Here is a 26,735-nt window from a genome sequence, read left to right as displayed (position 1 = left end):
CCTTTAGACCAATTATTAAAAAAAAAAATCAAAATCACAACTTTTCTGAATTTATACTGGCAGACCGTAGAAACCCAACTAAAGTCTCTTTCTTTTCCCTCATCCCATAAAGTGATAAAACCCAACCAAACTCTTTTGACAATACCACCACTCCACCACTAACACAAGAAAACCACCACCACAGCACTGATACGCGACTGGCAACTACCTTTCTAATAGGCGGCGACCGACAACCACCATTAACGGCAGCCAGCGACGGTCAGATGGAGACGGCTATCAAGTAGGGTATTGATTTTTGGGTTCCGAGTTTGATTCTTTCACATGTATTAGGATGTAAAATTAATTTAGGTCTTCTTTGTCTTTCTTAATCTCTTTGGTATGTATATTGGATTTGGTAGTGTACAATAGAGATTAATAAACTCATAATGTTAAAGTAGTATGAATTTTTTTTTTTAATATTATAGACTCCATAGCTGTTAATCATGTTACTAAAATGGCTGAAACTCGGATCCGCGGGTAGACCCAGACCCTACCCTTACCCATAGGGTCCGGGTATGGGTCCTTAAATTTTAGACCCTTGCGGGTCTGGGTCGGGTACGGGTCCAAAGGGAAAATCTCGGGTCCGGATCCGGGTCTAGGCGGACCCTACCCAGACCCTACCCATTGTCATCCCTACTGGTGACCTAGCCAACACCGCAGCATCCTGTGATGAGTCCTCCACATGAGAATCAGATTGGCGAGTATGTCGAACGGCCTGAATCTTGGGCGGCCGCCCCCGCGGCATGGCGGCAGAAACGAGTGAACCACTTCTTGTCACGTTAATTTCAGAGGTTTTTAGAGAGAGAAAGCAGAAAGAGAGAGGCGGAAAAAATTATTATTATTTTTTTTTTTTTTGCAGAAAAAGCGAGAGGATCTTCTCATTAATTAAATAATTAGAAGTACAAGATCCCACTACCAATCTACAAAGAGACCATGGAAGCCCCCTAAACCACATAAAACTAAAGAACAAGTAAGGTATAGCCTACTCAATAAAACCCAAAGTACAATGATACATCCTAAGGTTCACTCGAGAAGTTATCAAACTCATAAGTTCTTCAATAGTCCTGGTCTTGTCATGGAAGATACGTGCATTGCGTTCTTGCCAAATATAGTATATAAGACAGAGCAGTACACTTCTCCTCCTCTTCTTAATCCAGTTGCGACCTCTATTATGAGCACAATACCAATCCAGAATACTGGCCAGTTGAGTAGAATAAGTAACAAAAGAGTAGACTTGCTGAACATTAGACCATAAAACTGCAGCCCAGGGACATTCAAAGAATAAGTGTGTGTGTGTGTCTGTGTTTCCTCAGCAGCACCACACAAGACACATCTGTTAATCCAGTGAAAGCCTCGACATATAAATCTGTCAATAGTAGGCAGTCGTTGTTGAATAGCCAGGTGACCAACAAACCCATGATTAGGAAAGAGTGCAGAGTCCTACACTGTAAAACGCCAAGGTACTCTGGGACTGGGCCGGGTTTCTCAGCAGGTCATAGACCTGTCCAGCAGCAAAGAAATTAGGCATGTCAGCCAGCAAAGATTGAGCTGCCTCTAAACCCACCTGCTGAACAAAGTCAGACCTGACAATTAAGAGGTTATTCCAGTACCAGGAAGTTGCAGAATTTCTCACAGCATCCCAGATAGTGACCCCCTTAAGTAAATAAGCTTTAACCCATTTGACCCAAATTGAGTGAGGTTGAGTTTCAAGTTTCCAGATCCACTTGAGGGCTTGAGCTTTATTCCAGCTCAGAATTTCCTTAATATCAAAGCCTCCCTCAATTTTAGGCTTTGACAAAGCAGTCCAGCTTTGACTTAGTAACTTCCTGCCATCATTCTCAACACCCCACAAAAAATTCTTACATAATTGGGCCATCTTTTTAACCACCTTTTTTGGCAAAAGCACACAAGCGCCCCAAAAGTTGTTAATGCCAAATAAAACAGAGTTTATCAATTGAGCCTTACCAGCATAGGTTAACATGTGGTTAGCCCAATCCCCTATTTTAGCCTTAAGTTTATCAAGAAGAGGTTGAAACATGGAGCAAGTAAGCCTAGAAGTAAAAAGAGGCAATCCAAAGTACTTAAAGGGAAAATCCCCTTCAGAAAAACCAGTATGAGCCAAGATAAGGGACCTTACCTGAGGAGCCACCCCACCAAAATACAAAGAAGTCTTCATGGGGTTAGCAGTCAGGCCAGAAATATCAGCAAAGGTGTTTAAACAGTCAGCCACAGCAAGCACAGAAGGAAGGTCCCCTCGGGTAAAAACTAATAGGTCATCAGCAAATACCAAATGAGTAAGCTTAAGTTTAGCACACTTGGGGTGAAAGGAAAAACCAGGGGAAGAAGGAAGGTCCCTTAACAGTCGTGAGAGAACTTCCATGCAAAGCACAAAGAGATAAGGAGACAATGGGTCTCCTTGTCTAAGCTCCCTCTTCCCTTGAAAAAAACCCTCCACAGAACCATTGACATTTAGTGAGTACCAAGGGGAAGTGACACAAGCCATGATTCATTTGACAAACTGAGGAGGCAGGCCATAATGAATCAGGCAAGTATGCAAAAAAGCCCAATTAACAGAGTCAAAAGCTTTCTTAATGTCCACTTTAACAATACATCTAGGTGTAATCAGGGACCTAGAGTATTTGTTAGCTAACTCTTGAGCCAGGAAAGAATTATCAAATATGTCCCTACCCTGAACAAATGCAGCCTGCTCATCCCCCATCACATCCCCCATAAAACATTTCAGTCTATTAGCAAGGATTTTAGTGTTAGTCTTGTAAACAACAGTGCAACAAGAAATAGTACGAAAATCAGTGACACTATGAGGAATAGGGCATTATTTAGGGATTAAGGTAATAAGGGTGTTGTTTACAGCTTTGACCATTTTACCTTTCTGGAAGAAATCCCTCACAGCAGCACAGAAGTCAGGCCCCACGACGTTCCAGGAATCTTTGAAAAACCCAGAGTTATAGCCATCAATACCAGGGCTACTATTATTGTCAATAGAGGCCAAGGCACTTCTAATCTCCTCATCACCAACCACAGCCAGTAACAAAGGAGAAGCATTGGGAGAGAATAATCCAGATTGGAAAAGCGTAGGAGGTATAGGCTTAACAACTGAGTCAGAACCTAACAAATTCATGTAATAGCTAATGAACGCAGCAGCAACCTCAGAAAAACTAGTACAAAGCTTCCCTGAAATATCATGAATGGAGCCAATAGAGCTTCTATGTTTCCTCTCAGTAACTCTTGCATAAAAGTACTTCGAGTTAGAATCATCTAGCATAAGATGATGCATTTTAGCCCTCTGATTCAAAGTAAGGAGTTCAGCTTTGCGAAGCTTAATATAACTACGAAGTAAGGCCTTACTCTGATGAAGCAAGGTAGGATGCAAAGGAGAAGCCTGCAGCTCCAATTGACATTTGAGGAGGTCAGCTTTAGCATTCTTCACACGAGTAGCAATGTCACTGTAAGTGCTCTTATGAAGGGCAATAAGATGGCTTTTCAAGCTTCTGAGCTTAGATAATAACTGACTCATGTTGTCTCCAAAAAGCTTAACCTGCCAACTTGTTTGAACACAGTTCTAATAAAGAGGAGAAAGACTCCAGCAGTTCAGAAATCTGAATGGTTTATTGAGCTTAGTAATACCAGTATGCAGTCTAAGGAGAGCAGGAGAATGGTCAGAGGCCCCTGGGTTGAGAAAATTAGCAGAGGAAGACAACTTCTGAAACCAGAGCCAGTTAACCAGGATGCGGTCAAGCTTAGCCCATTTCAAAGTAAGATTTTGGTTATTAGACCAGGTATACAAGCAGCCAGTGGCAGGGTGATCACTCAGCTTGCAGAAGTCTAAGCAATCTCCAAAGTCTTTCATAACAGAAGGAGGGTAAGTAACTCCTCCTACCCTTTCAGATGAAGAAAGAACAACGTTAAAATCTCCCGTACAAGCCCAAGGAGAAGAAATAGAAGCTGAAATAACTCTAAGATCTCCCCAAAGATCTTGCCTGGAGGAAGCATTATTAAAAGCATAGATAAAAGTGCAGTTGAGCATACATTGAGAGGCAAGGTGAACTACCTCATAGTGTATGAACTGACCACTTGAACCCAAAACAGTGAGAGAGACCACTGTAGGGTTCCAAAGAATCCAAATACGCCCATTGTAGTGAGCATGGTAATTAATAACCAAGGAAAACCTAGATAAAGATCTTTTAGAGATAGAGGAGGCCTGGAGAGCCTTGACATGGGTCTCTAGAATACCACAACAATCCACTTTATGGAGCATCAAGAAGTCAAAGACCTCTCTCTGCTTTAGAGGGTCATTTAGCCCTCTAATATTCCAGGAAGCAAGAATCATTGGGAAGAGACCCCCCCCCCCCCCCCTCCAGGGTCAGGTGCCTCATCCAAAGTAACATCAGTAGTATTAGCACTAGTCTCAACAGGCACTAGAGGAGCTTCATCAGAGTGAATCCCATCAAGTGATTGAAATTTATTTTCTAGATTAATAACAACAGGTACCCTAGCAGCTGAGTTCTTGGAAGAAACCACACTCCCAGTTCCATCAAGGTGCTGAACTGGAGGAGTATGAATCTCCTCAACCTCAACAACAGGTTCCTCCATAATCACAGTTTCAGGCACTATAGCTGACTTTTTAGTCACCTTAGGAGATACAGCCTTTTGAGAAACCTGGGCAGTAGTCTCAGTTACATGTGCAATAGCTGACTGTTTAGACACTTTAGGAGGAGAAGCAGTCTTTTGAGAGGCCTGGACTACAGAGGAAGTGGTAGCCTCAGTGACCTGTACTTTATCTTTAGCTCTGTAGACCTTAGGCTTCATCCCTGCACGACATTTATCCTTGGTATGACCTATTCTCTTGCAGGCCTGACAGAAGTAAGGGAGCCATTCGTATTCAATTTTCTGGTCAACCCTACCTCGAAAAGGAGTCTTGAAGCTAACAGAAGTAGGAAGGTCCTTAGACAAGTCAACCTCTATAAGAATTATGGCAAAAACAAGTTTACTCTTATTAGTGGTAAACTCATCAGCACAAATGGGTCGTCCAACAAAGCTAGCTACCTTACTTAACCCCTTACTAGAACAGAGACAAGGATCCAAATGAGGAAACTTAACCCAGACTGGAACTAGGGGCAGTGTGAAGCTCCTCAACAATGGTGGTGCTCCAATTCTTAAGAATAAGAGGAAATCCATTCATGTTCCATGAGTCGTTCATGATTTTTTCACAGTCCTCCTCTGAATCAAACCGAAAATAAAACCAACCCTTGGCAAAGTATAAAACCTCAGGTGTCACAACATGATTCCAGGATTTGGCCACCAAGGATTGCATATGATCTAAAGTGGTTTGACGTCCCATAAGAGTGCCTACAAGGGTATTCCGCCAGTATTCAACTTCCTCAATTACATCAGACTCATCAATTTCGATTTCAACATCCTTTTTAGGTTGAACATAAGAGAGAGGCATACCTTGATTAGAAGCATTAGAAAATTGGTCTGTAGGACGCGTTTTTGCCGGAGCAGCCTTTTCACCAGATGTCGCTCCGGTAAAGAGACCCGCAAAAGTCGGTTTAGGAGAAACAGTCGACGGTGTTGAAGCCGATCTCGGTTCCACCACCACAGTATCCACAACTTCAGTATCGCTGAGATCAGAAGATTCCGACGACCGTGATGGTCGAGGATGCAGAGGCGGCCGACCCCTTCTGCCCCTAACCATGGCGAAAATTAGGGTGAACCACTCATATCGCAGATTTTGAGAGAATTTTTAGAGAGAGATTAGAGAGAAGGAGAGAAAGAGATTTATTATTATTATTATTTTATTTTTATTATAATAATGCGCGCAGCTTTCATTAAAAGAAAAATAAAAGTTTACATGAAATTGGTGGGGAGCCGAGAGACAATCTGGGCTCCCACACCCTTAGCAATAGCAAAGCTAAGTCTAGTAAAAATGTAAGCGGCCACCCGAGCCCCCGCATCCTGAGATACCGAGAATTTCTGGATCCGCTTGAGCAAGGCAACAACATCCGAACCCAGCTCCCCAAGCGAAGAGAAAGAGAAAGGAAGGAAACCGTAACCCGCCACCGCGCACAAATCCTCATACTTAGCACACTTTCGCTGAGCAGCATTAGCGACAACCCGGCCAGGCACAAAATCCGCCATCCCAGTCTGAGTCAAAGGAGAAGAACCTGTCAAGTCAACGCACACATCACGCCCCTTATCCCAAGAATAAAGCAATAAATCCGCAGGACGAAGAGAGCCACCATGTCCATCAACCAAACCGATATCAACCTCCTTTCCCGCAGTAATACCAGATCTATAGCAGATGTCGAAAAGAGTGTCTCGGACAAGGTTATGCCGATGTTTAACGCCCACGATACGACAAAGAAACAGTGTGGTCCCCAAAAACATCCTCAGCAAAAACCCGAGAGCAAGCCGGACAGGGCCTAGATACCGTGAATAACGGAACACCCAGACGATACCCCAGCACACAACGGTAAGTCCTCCCGTTCATAGTCTGACCCAACCCCGAGATAAAAACCGCACGCAACCAATAAGAGGAGTGAGAACCCTGCTGAGATTGCCATAAAGCAATCTGGCGTGGCGTCAAAGAGAAAACAGACTCTGAGGCAGCAGCAACCGTCGCGAAATAAATGTCTGCCAAATTCTTCATAAGTTTGGGGGCAGCAATTTCACTAGGGTTACCTAAAACACCAGATCCTGTAGTCACAGTAAACACCTGCGCGGCATCATCAAAAGCAGGGCCAGCAGCTACAATACCAGAAGGGCCGAGGAGCTTAGCCTGCAAACCAAAGATCCGCAAGCGGGACGCAATAAAAGCATAAAATAAAACATCTCTCGCCGCATAGACACAAAGACCACCAAGCTGAAAAGGGAAAGTAGCAAGGCGCAACTGCCAATCCCCAAAACCCGGCCCTGACGCGGTGACAATACGTTCCAAGCTAGAACGCAGAGCGACATCAAAAGGAAGATGGACAGACCCAAAAACACTAGGGGAGCAAGTACGAAGTGAGAAGTAAAGCTTGGAAATACCAAGATAAGCTCAAGAAGAAGCAACTCACATTGCGGGTCCTCAATCCTCGCAACCAAATCCATTAGCTCAATGGCCTTGGTTACTCTCGTCGCCACAATCTCACTGCTAAAATCAGAACAAGCACTGACCGGTCCACCTAAAACAGTAACACCACGCGATGGCCGAGAAATAGAAGGGGGAAAACCCCAGGAAGCCGACTCCGAGGATCCTCAACAGGCCAAAAGACCTCCGTCTTGGAGACATTAAGATGCAATCCAAAAAGAGGGCCATCCACCATAATCAAATCCAAGACCTTCCCCACCTCCAAAGTATCACCCACGATGGTGCCATCATCTAAGTACCATGCCTGCAAAGTGAGATCAAAAGTGTCCCGGATCTTGCAAACTAACGGATGCAAAACCAAAGCGAAAAGCAAAGGGCCCAATGGATCACCCTGTTGAACACCCTGACAAGACCACAAGCAGTGCTCCCCATAAAAAAGGCGGGCCGGGCTGGAATAACAAAACTCCACCCAAAGGGAGAGAGCCGGGCAACGACGGCGGACCTCCTGAAGCATGGTCGAACGATCAACAAGGTTGAACGCATTCTGGAAATCAACCAACAATATAGAAAGCCCCACCTGAGCCCCCCGATCCTCAATGTGCCGGTTCAAGGCATGCAAGATAGCCTCTCCTCCACCGGACACACCCACCCCGAACTGAAGCCCATCAAAATAAGAAGATAAAGACGGACCAACCATAGAAGCACCAACCTTAGAGACAAGCCGTCTCCAGACCGTACCAACAGCAATAGGACGAACCCCACCACCCGGTTTAACGAGTGGCGTGAGAGGGGCGCTGTCAATGTACTCACCCAGAGGAAGAGGACACCGGCCCTCAAGAAAAAGATTAACCACCCTAGTAATAGAAGAGATCAAATCATCGGAAATAGCCACAGTAGCGCCACTCAAACAATCCATAAGGTGCTGGGCACGAAAATCATCGCTCCCACAGGAAGTGCCACGAGGGAAGCTCCGAATCATATCCAAGATCATAGCCGAAGAAGCGACCAGAGGATGATGATCCCCAGACATAGGAGGCAATGAAGGAGGCGGGGCAACATGATGCTTCTCACGCAGGACCATTATTATTATTATTATTATTATTATTATTATTATTATTATTATTATTATTATTATTATTATTATACCCTTATTATTATTATTATTATTATTATTATTATTATTATTTTATTTTTTTATAGGAAGGATGCGCGCAGCTTTCATTAAAAGAAAAATAAAAGTTTACATAAAATTGGTGGGGAGCCGAGAGACAATCTGGGCTCCCACACCCTTAGCAATAGCAAAGCTAAGTCTAGTAAAAATGTAAGCGACCACCTGAGCCCCCGCATCCTGAGATACCAAGAATTTCTGGATCCGCTTGAGCAAGGCAACAACATCCGAACCCAGCTCCCCAAGCGAAGAGAAAGAGAAAGGAAGGAAACCATAACCCGCTACCGCGCACAAATCCCCATACTTAGCACACTTTCGCCGAGCAAAGATCAGCCGACAACCCGGTCGAGCACAAAATCCGTCATCCCAGTCTGAGTCAAAGGAGAAGAACCTGTCAAGTCAACGCACACATCACGCCCCCTGTCCCAAGAATAAAGCAATAAATCCGCAGGACGAAGAGAGTCACCATGTCCATCAACCAAACCGATATCAACCTCCTTTCCCGCGGTAATACCAGATCTATAGCAGATGTCGAAAAGAGTGTCCCGGACATGTGTAAATAAATTGTCCATATTTGAAGGGTAAGTATATGGTTAAAACAAAATATATACTCCCTCCGTCCAAGTCAATAGTTTACATTTATTTTATTCCCCCCCCCCCCCTCCTCCCCCCCAACAAACAAAATACAACAAATGTAAATTATTCATTAATTTCACACCTATCATTATATTAATTATAAGGGTTATCAAAGCGCCCCGATTCCCTTACACTTATGTTTATTAGTACTTAATAAATTTTGCTAGAATTCGAGATAACAAAGCTTTATAGGCTACTTAATGCTTAGAATCAAGTAGGTATCAAGAGACCATAAGAGATTATGATATTTCATTTTTTGTAGAATTATGTGACGCCCGGATTTAAACTTCGAAACACATATTTGATAATGTTCTATAACTTAGTTTTAAAATAATCAAGGTCATTAACTCGTACGACGTACGGGCTTTCAAACTAGTATATAGAATACGAGGGAGTATGAAATTAAAATATTTAAACTTTTGTAAAATGAAATTTTCATCCAAAAATATTAATATATAAATGCACCAAAGTACGGTCAAAGTAGCGTATTGAAGATCATGTAAAAGCCAAGTAGATTATCTTTATAAAAGGAAGCGAGTATCAAAATTATCATGCATGTTTGTTTCATTAATACTTCGTACTTGCTAATACAAATTTTCATAAGAGCATAAAGCATAGTCGTGCTATTTTGCATGAGTATAAACCTAGCAAAATGATTACAAAAAGGACAATAGATTGTTTATATCACAAATTATTAAATATTAAATACGATCGTTAATTCGACATACAACAACCTCATAAGTCATAATAACATATTGACCATATTCATCACTTAATATAAACACGAAAATAAGAATAATAAACTATTATTTAACGCGGTGTACCAATTTTACGACAATCGTATTTTTCTTTGGCCTTTGGCCGCACTCCAAAAACGTGGTAGAAAATGCATATGTTAATTAGTTTGATTAGTAAAGTCACAAAAAGTGATATTTATAAATTACTCCCTCCGTTCTAGTCATTCGTTTACCATTTTTATTTTAAGGTGTCTTATCTATTTTTTTACCTTTTTATATTAGACATGCTTTTAATGAGTTATTTTATCATCCAATCTTATTGATGTTCCACGAAAACTCCAGAGACGGTCTCTTAATAGCGTTATTAAGAGACCTCTCACATGATGGGGTGAGGGATCCACTGATTTTTTTCCCTATTATGTCTCCCACCAAATTAGTGAAAGACGGTCTCTCATGAGACCTACTGTGTATGTTCACTTGTCATTTAATAACACTACCTCAAAATCTCAAATAATTCCCTCACATTTCTTTAATTGATATGTGAAAAGTAAAGGTAAACAAATGACCGAAACAAGGGGAGTATAACCTTGGTCCAAGCACCATTAACTAGGGCAGAGCACGGATCGAATATCCAATCCAAAGTGCGTAAGTGCTAGTTCAGATCAGATATCCATATTAGAAATCCTGAAGTTAGATATCCAATATCCAAACCAAATGTTTCGGATATCCAATGTTCGGGTATCCAAAATAATCGGATCGGATGCGGATATCCATCAGATATCCATACTTTTAAATTTACTTTAAAATTAAGTTTAAAATACGATTATATTCATAGTGTTACATGATGATTTTCTTTAGTATTCATACTCCAATGTTCTCGACATAAAATTTAAGTACCATTTACATATTTCTCAAATATTTTAAACATTAATTAAGTTGTTGTATTAAATGAAATTTTATTTTCTTGAAATTATACTCGAAAATTATAGTTTTGGATCGGATCGGATATCCAAATGTTTTAATTCTAATTTCCATATCCAAACCAAAACCAAAGATTTCGGATCAGATATTCAAACCAAGCTTAACTTTAGGATCGGATATCCAAAAATTCAGATCGAATATCGAATCAGTTTGAATAATCGGATTTTTGCTGAGCCCTACGAGTGGCATCAACATTGAAATCGTGGTTGAAAGTTCGAACTCCGATCCCGAAAAAAAAAAAAAAAAAAAAAAAAAAGTGGGAAATGTGGCGCTAACCCTTCCCAATTTGGCGGGTTCATTCAAACTTTCGATAGCTATACACTTATACTTAAAGACTCCGCTCCGTATCAAATCCCTCGGCCATGAGATCTTAATTAGGGTTTTGCATTTCCAACTTCCCCCAATTTCTAACTCACCACAATAACACCCATAATATTCTCAACAAGATCGCCATGGAAATGGTGAAGAAGGTCAAATTAGACGCGGGTTTCGATAGATTATCTAGTTTACCAGACCCCATTAGGGCACACATACTCTCGTTTCTACCAACAAAGGATGCTGTTAAAACATGCATTTTATCAAACAGTTGGCGTGCATTATGGACTCAACTGCCTATTTTAGATTTGTGATGGCTTAAGTTTCCCTCATTATTTATTGATGATACTAATTATTTCGGTCGCCGTCGCAAGGAGTCCAATATTAGAATTAGGGAATTATTTTACGAGTTTCTCGATCGAGCTTTTGTGTCACTTCTGATGCTTGAAAAACTTAAGCTTTATGTGCCTGGTTTTGGGTCTCAGTTAAAATCTCGTGTTGATAATTGGGTTGATCGCGCTTTTGGGTATCGACTTAAAGAGTTTGAACTTCAACTGGGATCTGACTCGTCCGAAGAGACTAGGTACAGTTTACCTAAGACTGTTTTTACCTCCAATTTGATCACTAAGTTAACCTTGACAAACTGTGAAGTTAATGAATCTTCTTTGATGGATGTGCACCTTCCTTCATTGTGTTATCTGTGTCTTGCATATGTATATATTAATGATGAAGCGATGACTAATTTACTTGCTAAGTGCCCTAATCTCGAGGATTTCAATATCGATACTTGCTATGACTTGCATCAGCTTGAAATATCGGGTCTTACTAAACTCAGAAGGCAGAGATTAAGTACCGTTATGCTAATCCTTTAGGAATTGAGATTGAAGCGCCTAGTCTGTTAGAGCTAACTTATGAGTGTGAAGATCTTTGTGATAATGAAGGGTATTGTGACTTCGAGTTATTTGATTGCACGAATTTGAAAAAGTTCAAAGCTTTTGGTGCTGCTCTAGACGATATGGACTTGCATTCCCTTCTTGAAAAACTTCCGGCTCTTGAAGAGTTACACTTGTATCACTGCGATTGTTTGCGATCCATTGAAATTTTGAGCCCTCGTTTAGTCCATTTAGAGCTTATACGATGTGAATGGATTCTGAAAGCTACAATTAATGCTCCAAATCTCAAGTATTTTTACTTTGAGGATGATAAGCCCATAGAATTACCGCTTAGAGGTTTGGCACCAAGGTTGAAGGAGGCTTCCATTTACTTAAAGCTTGAAGATAAAACTGACAAGTGGTATACACGCCTTGTTAAGTTCTTAGCAAAGTTCCGTCATTGTGAACATTTGGGCCTTTGTGTTGGCTTTGAAAAGGTACTCCAAGGACCTACTTTGTCTCTTTCATACGTTTTGTTCAACTGCATTGCATTTTCATTATAGTATCAAATTGTATTCGATTATAATGAGTCAAAGAGACTCTAATTCTCGGCTTAGGAATATGGAGTAAAGCAAATAGCTTTCTAAAGTCTCTATGCTTCCATTTTTGCATCGGTGAAGTAGAACGTCGCTGTATGTTACATTAGCAGAGCATCTTTTTTTTATCACAAAACATCTAAAGTAATAAAGTTTTATACATCCGAGTATCCGACCCTACCACTCCACCACACGTAGGAAGCTTTGCAACATTGGAGTACTGTTGTCAAAAGATTTGCCTGCTTTGTTTTTGGAAATAACCAATAATGGAACGTATGGAGTTGTTAAGCTATTTGCGCATCTTCTTTTGTGAAGTAACCTTTGTTTTATGCAATTCTTGACTCAATTTGCATATATTCGACCACTTAATTGAGTTAATTCTTCATAGATGAGTATCTAAGTGCTGTACCAGATTGTTGGTGATATTTATTTTGTGATGATGTGTTTGCTGTTGTCATTGTTAACATAGGATCTTAGAGTTCCAGAAAACGTAAGGATGAAGAATCGGCCTCCTCTCTCTGGTGTGAAACATTTATTTGTAGAGGTTCGTGCATCTTTCAAGAAGCGTACTCCTGTCAGTTTTATCGAAGGTCTCCTATGGCTTGCTCCTTGTTCAGAAACTATATCAATATATAACAACCAAGCTCAGATCTGCAAGTCGCTTGAGGTATTTCTACTTTGCAAAGAGTACCATGTTCATTCTTTTACATGTCGCTTTGCGCATCTCTGTTTTGGTGGTTCGTATTTGTTTTCATTGGCAATTATATCATGCTTATGGCTGTGTACGCAGATGGAAGAAAGTTGCATATGTCTTGCTTATACCAACTTTTGATTTGCTGAAACTGTGACACTAACTTAGTAACCTCATTACAGTGGATTGTTCTATTTTTCGATGGGTTATCTAGCTGGTTAGTTACAATTTACAAATTAGAGTCCATATTTAATTACGGCTCACGAGCAGTCTTCACTCCTTTCTTTCTGTCTTGTGATTTATAGTTCAGTTCCTTGCTTCGATGGCTTCTGAGTCCTCTTAAGAGTCTGATACGGAGTATGAGTGTATAATCTTACAAATTGTGGATTGTGCTCATTAGTCCATGAATAATTGTCAATCGCTTGGATTTGGACGAAAATGTTTGAGAATTAAACATTACGTTAATTTAAGTTTCAAGTAGCTACAACATGTTAGTATTACCATTGTCATGTAGTGTTGCCCCTCTGCCAAAGCAACGAGAATTTTTCTTTTCTGTCTATTTTTTTGGTTGATTCCCTAAACCCGTAAACCCTACACAAGGACACAAGGTGTTATAGTAACACCAAAAACTTCTCATTGAAGTGCATTCTTGCATTACACCTTTAGTTGGACTATTGAAATTTACTTATCAAAGGCAAAAAAACATGCATGAGGATTGAGGAATACTTCTATTAAGAAATACTCCATATTAGAAGGTAATGTTGCACTTGTTGATTTGTTTTAATCAGAAAAGTCATCAGATGTACAGTTTTAGGACAATCTCCATTTTTATTAGTCGATTTTTAAGATTCCTGTTGATTGTGTGAAGCCGTGGTATAGTATAATTCAGAAATCTGTCTGAATTCACAAATTAAATAAATTAACAAACAGATTGCAGGCTTTTTATTTAAGCTGCTAACATGCATTGCTCTGCATTTTTCATTGTTACTGTCACACTGAAAAAATGGTGACAGGAGATTATGTTTTGGTTATCACAGTTGATACATGAGATGCCATTGAAAGGCCAGAAAAAATGTGGTTGCTTTAAGTCCCTCCCCATCAACTGTTGGCGGCACACCATTAACAGAGTATCAATTGAAAACAAGAAAGCAGAAGAAGATGATACAGAACTAGCAAATTTCTTTCGGAACGCCAGGATTGATGGGAAGTTAGTAGAGTGTTGTATCAAGAATTCCCTATCAGAGCCGCAGAAGAACTCGAGTTGCTGATAATTGCAGTTGTTTTGCTGTCTCAACACTTCCAGGTTTACTAGAATAACCGTATTTAAGTCTCATAGGATGTCGGTATATCATAGTATCAAACTTATGTTATGGTAGACGGGCCTTGTTTTGTCGTTCGTTCATCTTGCATTTGATAATGCCTCAAAGATTAGTTGGATGATTTATGTCATTGAATGTTGTTTTCAATCCTTGTTCAGATATCAGTCGTGGTATTTAATCTCGATATTTGCGTCATATCATAGGGTGTTCAGATTGACCTTCAAAGTCTTTATATCTTGTACAAATGTGAATGAAACAATCAAGAGGTTGCAACGTGATATCTGATATATACAATCGTATTTGACGGTATTTCAATGAAGAGAGATTGTTGAAGAAGCAACCACAGGCAGCGTATAGATGAGTTAAACAAAGCTAGTTGAATTGAGTTGGAGCAACTACACTCTTTAAAAAATAGGGTGGTTCCAAATACAAGCAATTAAGCATTCATATCTTTTGACTAATGTGCTTAAACTTTGTTGAAGGAAAACTCGTACACTTCTCCTTTCTTCTACAAGTTTCATTTATACCGCTGTATTGTCTATTTGTGTTTGGTACTTTTTTTCTTCCACCAAATTGGGTACTAGCTTGATCCATCTTTATATTTTTGGCCTAAAACGTTTACAGTAAATAGATCGAAATGTCTTAGTCTAATGGTTAAGGAGACGTACTCGAGTTAGTAAAAGATCGTCTTACATAAATATACCAAAATTCTTATATACGTTGGTTTACAAATGCTTGTATAAGGCGGTTTTACACAAATTTATTGTAAAACGGGATTTTTTTTATTAACCATTTCCACCCAGTAATAGAGTTGTGTTTGAATCCATTTTACAACTATCTTATATATATATATATATATATATATATATATATATACATATATATATACATATATATATATATATATAACTGGGTTGAAACGCTGTGCATGCGCCACGTGGCGTTTCAACCTTAATTACCATTAATTACAGCTGATCATTAAATACGAATGAAATAAATGCAGCAGAAATCTTAGCAAAGTATTAATTATAGTTTAATAAATGTTATTATAAAATTACATCAAATAATTACGGCGGTTTGATTCTAAATTTATTAAAAAAATATTTTCACAAAAATTCTAAAATGTAAATCATTGCGTTTATTGCGAAAAATGCTTTCAATAGAGTATAATTTTCATTATATTTATTGAAATATTTTGATATGTATAGATGATTAAAGCAGTGAGTGGATTATACATCTGATGTAGTACATCAAATGGTATAGTTTTTGAGCATTAAGATAAAGTTTTTGAGTTTTAATCTAAAATATTTGAGTTTTATTATAAAGTTGTTGAGTTTATTTACTTAAACTTTAATCTCAAAAAGTTACGTTATAACTCAAAAAAATTACATATAAGCTCAAAAAAAATTGATTTTTGACATCATAAAACTAAAATGTAATTATAAACTCTATACTCGAAAAAAATACACAAAAACTCAAAAAGTCATTAAATATGATGTAGTACATCTGATATACAATCCTTTTTCTCATGATTAAAGTGAGAGTGTCACAATTCTGTACATTTACGTAAAAATTTTAAGAAAATTATAAAACCTAGACCATTAAATCCGTTAAAAAAAAACATTTGGAAGAATAATTGTATTTATTACAAACAAAACTTAAAGCTAACTACTAAAAGATCGGTTTTTATAGTGTGGAAATAAAAAAAATATATTGCGACAAATTAAATACACATGAGCTTTTGAGAAAGTTTAAATAATGTGATAACGAGTATGTATGTACACAGTGATCACGGGTGTATTTGAATAATCAAAATAAAATTAATGAATTAAGTACAATAGTGTTATAACAACATGAAAAAGTAGAAAATATATTACATTTTTCTTTCATAGTTTCAATTAAATATGTATACGTCAAGTATAAACGACATTGATTATGACTAACTAGATATTACTTTTAGTGAACTATTTTATATGTTGCTTCGTATTTTTTAAATACTTTAAAGTTAAACCTCAAAAAATAATATTTGAGAATGTTCAACCTATTTTATTTATAGGTAAAATCTTAAAAATCATTATATATACTCTGTAGTTGTTTAAAAAAAATTGCAAATTTCTAATAGAAATGTTTGACACATAGCACATGCAAGACACAACCAAAATATTCGAATAAGTTTAGTTTGGACCTTATATGTTTGATCCATAAATATCACACGGTATATATAAAAATTGAAAAGTGCCTAAAATTATATTCACATTATTTTGAACATATATTAATTAATTTCGAGCATAAATCTAATTTAAGAACTAAATGTTAATTGTACCATTATTCGAATACATTTTATTTTAATTACTATGATATTTGATTACTTACAAAATTATTTATAAAACGTTGATCATGCATAACTAATTATCACTTATTAGTTACTCCGTATAATTAAATTGTATGTATTTTATTTTAATACATTGAAGTTAAACCTAAAAAAAATAAGATTTGAGAAAGATTAATTTATTTTATTTATAAACAAAAATATTAAATGTCATATATAAATTATACGGTTTTTTCCCATGGTACCCTCGAACTTTGGCAGATTACACATGGTACCCCTCATTTTAAGTTTCTACATATGGTACCCCTGTGTTTACCTTTTTCTTTCCCAAAATACCCTTCACCAAACTTCCGTCATCACTCCGTTACTCCTTTGTCTAATGACCCCATTTTTTGTTATTTAATACACTAATCTCCATCATCTAATACATTAATCCTAATTTTATACCATAAACTAACTTTAATATCTAAATTCCCAACCCACCCATTATCATTTATCTCATCTTTTTCACCATCACCCGAAAAAGCCTCATCTTACACCCATCACCTGACCAACCGCCGCCATCATTATTCAACGATGACGGATTGGCGCTGTTAGGGAGAAATTAAACTCACCATCGATTTCCGCACTCAAATCTATTAATTGAAAGCCACCTACCTCACACCTCCGACACCGCCGTCGACGAAAAATGACATGGCAACGGCGACGATAACGAACTGTTCCACCGCCTCCACATAACCACCATCTCTGGAACCCGCCATTACCAGAATCCCGCACTACCTCAGAAATCCCCAAAATCCTCCGATCAGCCGCCACCCTCTTATATCACCTCCTCTCCTTTCACCTTCCCTTCTACCCCTCACTAAACCACCATAACCCTCGTCACCCCACCATCACAATCACAACCTCTCCCCTCACTGACCCTCAACCACCAAAAGACCGCAACACCAAAGTTAATAGGCGCGACCGCCAACCTTAAGAAGCAATAAGAGCAGGGGCGTATCTGGGTTGACCGTACGCCGACCCTATGCAGTGGCGGTGGGTTCCGTTGATTGAGAAACATGGATGATGGCGATTATGGTGGGTTTCGATGATGGAGAGCATATGAATGATGATGAATTGATAATAGAGGGTATGGTGGTGGGTGAAATAGGATTAATGAATTAAATAACAAAAAAATGGGGTCATTAGTAAAAAGAGTAACGGAGTGATGACGGAAATTTGGGAAAGGGTATTTTGGGAAAGAAAAAGGTAAACACAGGGGTACCATATGTAGAAACTTAAAATGAAGGGTACCATGTGTAATCTGCCAAAGTTCGAGGGTACCATGGGAAAAAACCGTAAATTATATTATTTTTCTTCAATTATAATAATAAAAGTTTCAAACAGGTCGCGCGAAGCGCGGGATACTACCTAGTATTAGTGTAAAATCGCCTTATACAAGACTAACTCATGTTGGTTATTATTGGTTTAGTACTGAATCTTAAGCAATAAGTTTGTATGACCAAAAATGGGACTTTTAACTCTACATTTCTTGTAATTAAAAAAAATTGAAAAACAAAATTTTGAGGTACAAATATTGTCTTACAGTTAAACCGTCACCTCAAATCCAAAGTAATCAACATTTACTACAAAATTCAAATACTACTATTCTTCCTTTATTTTATGTGCATTAGTTAGTTCATAAAAAAGGCAACCTGAAAATGACAACATTCCTTAGACCATTCTTAAATCACTCATCAACTCATTACCAAAAATCTATATATAACTCTTCTCATATCGTAAATTCTAAAACAAATCATTAACTTGAGAAATAATCGCATAATTAAAAATGGGTATTTGGAGTTCTAATTCTCATGTTACTGTAATTCTTGTGATTATACATTTTTGGGGGGTAATTAATGGGCAACCATTAGTACCAGCATTGTTTATATTTGGTGATTCAGTGGTTGATGCTGGTAATAACAATGATTTAGATACACTTGTTAAGTCCAATTTCCTTCCTTATGGTAGAGATTTTGATAACCATCACCCTACTGGAAGGTTCTGCAATGGCAAGCTTGCCACTGATTTTACTGGTAATAAATTGTCCGCGCTTCTTATATTGTCAAGTTCCAGACTATAAATCGACTGTTATTGTTGTTTATTATGCGTTGATTAACCTTAACCTTGTGGTGCTTCTAATGTTCTGTCAGCTGAGACAATAGGATTTACGTCGTACCAACCAGCATATTCGAGTATAGAAGCCAGAGGTGATAACCTGTTGATTGGAGCCAATTTCGCGTCTGCTTCATCTGGCTACCATAAAACTACAGCTAAACTTTATGTAAGTCCATAATCCGATGCAATGACCGATTTTTTTTCTTAAAAGAATTACTATGATTTGATTTGATTTGATTTGTGTATGATATGGTTGAAAATTATTTGATGATGCAGTGTACAATTCCATTAAGCGAGCAGTTGGAACACTTTTTGGATTACCAGAAGAAGTTAGCAGTCGTTGCAGGGCCGAAGAACGCATCATCGATAATCTCAGGAGGGGTTTATATAGTTAGTGCTGGAGCCAGTGATTTCCTGCAAAATTATTATATCGATCCAGCTCTCTACAAGCTTTACAGTCCTCAAGAGTTTTCTAACATACTTGTCCAAGAATTTGGCGATTTTGTTCAGGTTTGTCGTCATTCGCTCCAATATGATTAGCTACTATTGATTAAGAACATGATCAGCCAATATTTTTGCGTAGAAGTAGAACTAAAACACAAGTTTCTTTCTTGGACATTTCTTCAGAGATTGTATTGGGCAGGAGCAAGAAAGATAGGTGTGACATCGCTACCGCCATTAGGATGCTTACCCGCAGCAATAAGCATATTTGGAGAAGACAGCAATGAGTGTGTGGATCACATAAACAATGATGCAATGACATTTAATGATCAGCTCAACACTACTGCAAAAAGGCTTCAGCATCAACTAGCTAATCTTACTGTGGTCGTCTTTGACATATACACCCCGCTTTATGATATTGTCACTAAGCCTGAAGACAATGGTAATGCTTCAACTCATCCTTTATATACCCAACATACATTATTTCGTCGATGCATCCTGAATAATAAATTAGGATGAATTTTGGAAACGTCTGCGTACAGTAATCCTGAAAAATAGGCCCCCAAAACGCTATATATATATATATATGCTTGTTTTTGTGTTAAAGTAGTAATGTGTCAATATCTTTTACGACAGTTTTCATCAAGAGTCATCTCGAACTGTAAGTTTTTTAATGCCTGCAGTCGAGTTTGCGTGACATTGTAGTGTCTCCCCCACATCAGTAAATCATGTCTTACATTATATCTGTAGTTTGATCAAATTATTCAGTTAAATTTATGAAAATAGATGGGAAGTGAAATTAGTAGGATTTAATGAAACTGGAACAAACAACAGGATTCGTTGAGGCGCGGAAAGCATGCTGTGGAACAGGATTATTAGAAACATCATTTCTGTGCAACTCGAAATCACCAGGGACATGCAAAAATGCAACAGAATACGTATTCTGGGATGGGTTTCATCCAACTGAAGCAACCAATTCAATTTTAGCAGATGATCTTACTGCTGCTGCTATTTCCCTTATTTCTTAGCTTCATTTTACTATGTGTACTTTTAAGTTTATCTACCATTAATCCGTATTTTTTTTACAAGAATTGTTTTTGTTTGTATTTTGATCCCTTGTTTGGATGTGAACATCGAACGATATGTATTGGGTAGCTATCACCGGTCTGGATTCTCTCAATTTCCTTGTTTATAAACAGTCCGGATTAAATCTTGTTGTGATCTAATTATGCTCATTGTTTTTCATAATAATTAGGGTTTTTTGGTAACTATTCTCTGCTATAAACATTTTTTTTTTGTAATTGCTCCCTACTTAAAAAAAAAACTTTAAAAACTGCTACCTTAATATTTATTTGATTAAAACTTGTTACAAAAATTCATTCCCAGATACTCATTTTTCGAGAAAAGTATGCTTGTTTGCGACGGTCTTTGCCGAGGTAGTTGGATGGTCAAACGATAACTAAAATACGATTTCTTGGATGTTTTGGAATCCTGAGACTGCACATTTCATACTAACCTAAAAAACTATCCTAAACCTTAAGAAATCGTGCTCAAATTAGACCCGCAAAACACCACGAAAACAGAGTTAGACTAGACCCTATTCACGACCATTTTTACACCATTTAGGATCACCTCGTAGCACCCCTATTTCAACATTCACAAAATTTGTAGTCTCAGGATTCCAAAACATCAAAGAACTCTTATTTTGGTTATCGTTTGATCATCCAACGACCTCAACAAAGACCGTCGCATACAAGCATCCTTTTCGTACCGAGAATAGATTTTTGTAGCAAGTTTTAATCAAATTAAATATTAAGGTAGCATTTTTTAAAGTTTTTTTAAGTAGAGAGCAATTACAAAAAAAAATGTTTATAACTGGGAGTAGTTATCAAAAAACCCTAATAATTACTTCCACCGTCCCGGTCAATTGTTGTCCTTTGGTTTTGGCACAAAGACCAAGAAAAGAGGAAGAGGCCAATTATAAAATGGCAAGTGGAATAAATTGAGTGTGAATGATCAAATTGCTTATCAAATTCATTCTTAAAATAGAAAGGACAACAAATGACTGAGACACCCTAATATGGAAAAGGACAACAAATGACTGGGACAAAGAAAGTACTTCCCTATAAATGGCACCATGCTATGATTAGAGATGACAATCCAGGCGGGGCTAAGGTGGGCGGCACGGGCACGGCACGGGCACGACACGACACTGATGAACAATATTGACGGCACGGGCACGGCATGAACGGGTTAGAGGTGTGCCGCGGCTGCGTTTTTTTTTTGGGAATTCCCGTGCCCATGCATGGCACGGCCCAAGCACGGAGGGTCCGACACGAACCAGGCACGGCGGACCTGGCATGGCACAACCCGAGATTTGGCCCGTTTCTTAATTATATTTAATTAAATTCCGTTTTTTAATATCGTTTTTTAATTATTTAATTAAATCTAGTACATTAAAAATACAAGTAATCAACTAATCAGTACATTAATATTTAATAAAATATATATTTAAGTCATTAGTATTCATTATTTATATAAATAAAAAAGTATTAAGAAAAAAAATACTAAGGCTATTGGGCTGTCCCACGTACCAGGCACGATTAGCCTATGGGCCAGACACGGCCAACCCAATATCCGTGCCTGGGCCGGGCCATTTTGGGGAAGGCACGATGGGCCAGCACGCGGGCCGGCCCAACACGGCCCAATGCCAACTCTAGCTATGATATGAGACGGACTTGAATAAAATATCAACTCGTAAACAAAAGATTTCGTACCTCATCCGATTATTGAAATAGGGCCCTTTTTCAGCATATGTGGAACCCGATATACTCCTATTGAAATAGATGCGAGGAATATCATCTCTGTCCTAGTCAATAGTTTACATTTGCCTTATTTTCATTTACAACCCAACATAAAACAAATGTAAACTATTAACCGGGATAGGGGAGTACTATATGTACAGGGTGAATGTTGTTAATGGAAGTTAAGACAAAAATATGACGTTAAATATTTTCTTTCTTTAGAAAATTTCAAGTCATTAAATAGATTTATAGATTTTAGTGAATTTTACATCTTTAATACTTAATTTGTTACTTATTTTAAACATTTGGCGATTGAAGCACTTTCCACAAGTCGAATTATTAGGCTATAAAAATGGCGAGTCCATCTTGGGTGAGATAAATATTTGTCTTTTTGCTATCCAAAGTTAAAAATTAAAGGAGGACAATAAAAGGAAATGAAGTGAGTATTATATAATTCACTAGGTAGTATCCCGCGCTTCGCGCGGTCTGTTTGAATATTTTTTTATTAATAATTGAAGAAAAATATTATGATTTGTATATTATATTTAATATTTTTAGTTATAAATAGAAATAGATTAATCTGTTCAATTATTAGGTTTTTAGGTTTAACTTCAAAAATTTCAAATAAAATATATACAATTTTAATTATAAATAATAATAGGTATAGTTACGCATGATCAATGTTTTATAAATAAGTACACAATAATTATTTGAAGATAATAATTAAAAAGAAGAAGCATCTTTTCTCCCTTTCTCATGTACTCCGTATTTTATTACGTAAATGTCTAATATCGTTATTTTTATAGTGAATATTCATATGGATGTTATGCCACATGTCACATACATGTGGCATAAAATTTTATGGTTGTTATGCCACATGTTACATACTACCTACTCAGTTTACGTAGAACCCGTACCTCCCATGACCTGTGTTTATATTTCTATATTGTAACACTAAAAGGTAAGTGAGAGGTAGTATATGTAACTATTGTTACATTGCAATAGGTTGTATTTGTTGGTAAAATAGCCAATCAATATTTCTTGAATTCCAGCATTCTGTGATTTGTAAATTGAAAAATGTATATGAAAAAATGAAACTCACACATTTAGCAAAAGAAAAAATTTGTTTGGTATATGTTGTAGTTTAAAAAAAAAATTAATATCGAATTTAAAATTGTACTTATTTAATTGGAATATATTATTATATATTACTCCCTTCAATTCACATGATCCATTACATTTTTAATAATTTGTTAGAGTATTTTAATAAAATGTAAATAATCAAATAATCGGAGGAATTATAATAGTGTATTGATAGGGAATAAGACTAGGTCGTTAAATGCTAGAATTAACCTACCAAATTAACAATTTATAAGCCAAACTCGACTCTACACTATGCAATTAAGAATAGTAGTAAAGGGAAGTAAGGGTCGAACCCAAGAGAAGGACTTTTAAGCTAAAAACTTGAATTGTAAACTATTGACTACTAAAGACAAGGTTATAAACAAACAATGGTTATCAACAATGACAAACAATCGATAAACATAGATAACGGGGGTTTTTTGAGTTGATTGGTAACATGAAACAAAGTAAAATTTCAATCTTTGTCTAACAAGAAATATAACAAACACTTGGTGAATAAGAGAATTCAATATTAAAGAGGACTTGGTGCAATCCTTCCTTAGTAACCAACAATAGTAAAGTTTGACTCTTTTATAACTCTCCTCTTATTATCCACCCAATACTTTCAAATCAAGATATTAACATACACAAATTAAACCATCCATGTGTGTCCTTCAAGTTTAATCAACAATTCATTAAACCATGAGTGCAAATCAAACATGAGCATTAAGAGTTGTGCCAAGATAAGAAGCTAGGATCAATTCTCACAAGATTAAACCATACAAATGAGAAAATACATGAAATTCCCTACTTGCATGAATCCTTTAAACCAAATCAACATAAAACAAGCTTGCTCCAAATAATCCTTGATAGATTAAACCATTTCTCTAGAATTTGCAATAGTTGGGTAAACAAGATGCAAGAGTGATCAATTCTAACATTCATCTACTCAACATAAGAATTAAGCATAAGGAAAGATCAATAGATAAATAAGAAGAGATTAAAAGAGTCTTACAATACCAAAGTTGGAGACTTTGGATGAATTACACCAAGTAAGGAAGGATTTAGCCTTTCATAGTCTTCAAAACCCAAAACAATAAGGAAAGCTTACAACTTGAATGAAAATTGTCTTCTAAATTATTACAAGATTAAAACCCTAAATATGAGATTAGATGAGATGACATGATGGTGTATGATGATCCATGAGTTCTTCAAATCTTGGGTATATATATGACTTCACGGAAACCTAAAAAGATCCTCACTTAAGAAGCCCAAATGCGGAATAGAAAGCCCCGTAAAACAGAGCTGCGCAGGATGCGCCAAATTAACTCTTGCCTGCGCAATCGGGTGTAGCTGCGCACCTTATTTGCGTAGCCTGCGTCTAAGCTCGCATTTGGAATTGCAGCGCGTATTTGCGCAGGCTGCGCTTTAGACTGACAGCAGCATCTTGCGAAGGCCATATCTCCCTTCTTTTTTGGGCAAACGAGGCGTGTGACCTACCTATGGAAAGCTAAGATCACAAGCTTTCACCTCCAATTGGCCTTGCGTCAATACTAGCTCTAGAACTCGAGATATATCCATTTGAAGTTGACCCTTGTGAAACCGAGTTTTCAATTCTTCATTTTGGCTCTTATTTGTCTATGCCAAGGCATCAAATCTTCCATTAACTTACTTTTCTTGACTTTGAACTTATTCCCTTGGCTTATCTTTTGCTCTCCTTCTTCACCTTGGTAAGTTATAAGTTAAGACTCTAAAATTACAACCAAAAGTGCAAACCGGTATATTACAACAAGTCCAACTAAAACACGGTATCAAGCATGTTTATTGTGATAACATTAACCTATTAACTCGTCACAATTTGACACTATCAAATTCCCCCACACTTAGACTTTTGCTCGTCCCGAGCAAAACACTAGACAAACAATTGAGCAAGTCTACAAGTGAGCAAGAGTGTAAATGATCACTCTTCTCTTACCTCTTCCTTCTTATATCTCCCTCTTGAACAACCACCAATTAAAGAGAAAATCTAGACTCAAAGTTGACACAAACTCTTCACTCACTCCCCCGCCTTATATCTCCCTCAAACAAGGACACGACACACCACCAACTCCGACTTATCACGCAGCTCCACCCTTCTTATATCACCAAAGTAGTAATGGTCACTCTTGCCTTATCCCAAGGCAATAGCAAAGTGACCTACACAATCCTCCAAATCATTCATACTCCCCTTATATCACCCCCTTATCACTCCAAGCAATGCAAGTTATGCTACTAAGTTGGCCAAACACCAATAAAGATCAACAACCTAGTAGCCAACATGAAAAACTACCGATTTGAAGCAAATTTTTGTGACACAAAAAGAAAATTAAGTCCTAAAACTAGCCTCCTTCCAAGATCCTCCTTATCACTCCCTTCTTGTCCCTCCAAATTTTTGGTGGTTGCCTTTTTCAATTTTTTCATTTTTTTTTATTTTTTTTTATTTTTTTGAAAATCCCTCATTTTGCTTAAGGCGTCCTTTCGGGTTTTCACCTTAACTTTTCCTTACCTCTCATGGTGGCTCGCAACTCATTTCTTCATTTTGCCCGGAATGCCCTTTCGGGTTTTCATTCCGTCCTCGGCCACCTTCCCAATCTTGCCTTAGGTGGCCACCCTTGTAGGTTTTCACTTAGCCGGGATTTTCGTTTTTTTTTTCCCTTTTATTTTCAAAACAATGCATCAACTTATGAAATAAAGCTTACATATATTACAAATAATCTCTTCCCCCACACTTAGTTTCCACATTGTCCTCAATGTGGAGGAGGGTACTACAAATGCAAAGGAAAGTAAAGAAATGTGAAAGGAGTACGGGTTGCCTCCCATAAAGCGTTTTTGGTTTTCGTCGTTTGCTCGACGCCTTTTAATGTCTTCTTCTTTTCAAGAGTCAAGAGCGGAACAAGTCAAAACCCTTAGCAACTTATCAAATGCGTTACCCCATAGACAAGAGCCATGACAATAGCAAATACCACTCATGTAGCAAGCATAAGTAAGGAACGAGTGTGCACAAGACACATATTTCAACTTTTCATGCCCAAGAAACGGTTTCTTGTCACGATAAGGCTCTTTGAATGATGGGATGGACTTGGTGAAAACCAAGTAAGAATGAGGCGAACCGTGAGCTTGTTTGGGGAATAAATTGGATGACACTTCAAAGCAAATTTGAGGAGGTTCCTCCTTAAAGGGGTACACCTCTACAAACTCATTTTCCGTTTCTTCTTTAACATCTTCCTTAACCCCCACACTTACAAGTTTCATAGGTTTCGGAAGTTCCCAAATCACGTCTTCAAGAGCCTCCACCTTTTCTTTTTCTATCCCAACCACCTCAAAAATCATTGCTCCTTGGTCATTCTTCTCAAACACTTCACTCCCCGATCCTTTAAAGGTCAATTCCGGGCA

General features: G+C 37.7%; 3 protein-coding genes and 1 pseudogene across 3 annotated transcripts; 2 read left to right on the top strand and 2 right to left on the bottom strand.

Annotated features, from left to right (window-relative positions):
* Positions 1-2,545: 2,545 nt before the first annotated feature.
* LOC141620252 (uncharacterized) lies at positions 2,546-3,574 on the bottom strand. Its single transcript, XM_074437174.1, has 2 exons — positions 2,909-3,574; positions 2,546-2,809 (listed from the first exon to the last, which is right to left on the bottom strand). Exons 1-2 carry the CDS (start codon positions 3,572-3,574, stop codon positions 2,546-2,548), a joined length of 930 nt encoding a protein of 309 aa, XP_074293275.1.
* Positions 3,575-3,619: 45 nt separating this feature from the next.
* LOC141620251 (uncharacterized) lies at positions 3,620-4,387 on the bottom strand. Its single transcript, XM_074437173.1, has one exon. It carries the CDS (start codon positions 4,385-4,387, stop codon positions 3,620-3,622), a length of 768 nt encoding a protein of 255 aa, XP_074293274.1.
* A 6,513-nt stretch (positions 4,388-10,900) lies between these two features.
* On the top strand, positions 10,901-14,725 carry LOC141616830 (putative F-box/FBD/LRR-repeat protein At2g05300; annotated as a pseudogene).
* Positions 14,726-18,405: 3,680 nt separating this feature from the next.
* Positions 18,406-20,603, top strand: LOC141616829 (GDSL esterase/lipase At5g22810-like). The gene is made up of 5 exons (XM_074433982.1): positions 18,406-18,854; positions 18,972-19,102; positions 19,213-19,446; positions 19,564-19,819; positions 20,212-20,603. Exons 1-5 carry the CDS (start codon positions 18,608-18,610, stop codon positions 20,403-20,405), a joined length of 1,062 nt encoding a protein of 353 aa, XP_074290083.1. The 5' UTR covers positions 18,406-18,607; the 3' UTR covers positions 20,406-20,603.
* Positions 20,604-26,735: the final 6,132 nt, after the last annotated feature.

This window comes from Silene latifolia, chromosome X, assembly GCF_048544455.1.
Source record: "Silene latifolia isolate original U9 population chromosome X, ASM4854445v1, whole genome shotgun sequence".
Lineage (NCBI taxonomy): Eukaryota > Viridiplantae > Streptophyta > Magnoliopsida > Caryophyllales > Caryophyllaceae > Silene > Silene latifolia.
Note: the sequence above shows the minus strand (reverse complement) of the source record. Positions and strands in the feature narration are given on the sequence as shown.

Excerpts from the sequence above, each read along its gene's own strand:
- LOC141620252 (XM_074437174.1), bottom strand. The coding sequence starts at position 3,574 with ATGAGTCAGTTATTATCTAAGCTCAGAAGCTTGAAAAGCCATCTTATT. Across the intron at positions 2,810-2,908 it reads AAGGTAAAATGGTCAAAGCT|ACTAACACTAAAATCCTTGC; the intron begins GTAAACAACACC and ends GTTGTTTACAAG.
- LOC141620251 (XM_074437173.1), bottom strand. The coding sequence starts at position 4,387 with ATGATTCTTGCTTCCTGGAATATTAGAGGGCTAAATGACCCTCTAAAG.
- LOC141616829 (XM_074433982.1), top strand. The coding sequence starts at position 18,608 with ATGGGTATTTGGAGTTCTAATTCTCATGTTACTGTAATTCTTGTGATT. Across the intron at positions 18,855-18,971 it reads GCTTGCCACTGATTTTACTG|CTGAGACAATAGGATTTACG; the intron begins GTAATAAATTGT and ends ATGTTCTGTCAG. Across the intron at positions 19,820-20,211 it reads CACTAAGCCTGAAGACAATG|GATTCGTTGAGGCGCGGAAA; the intron begins GTAATGCTTCAA and ends AACAAACAACAG.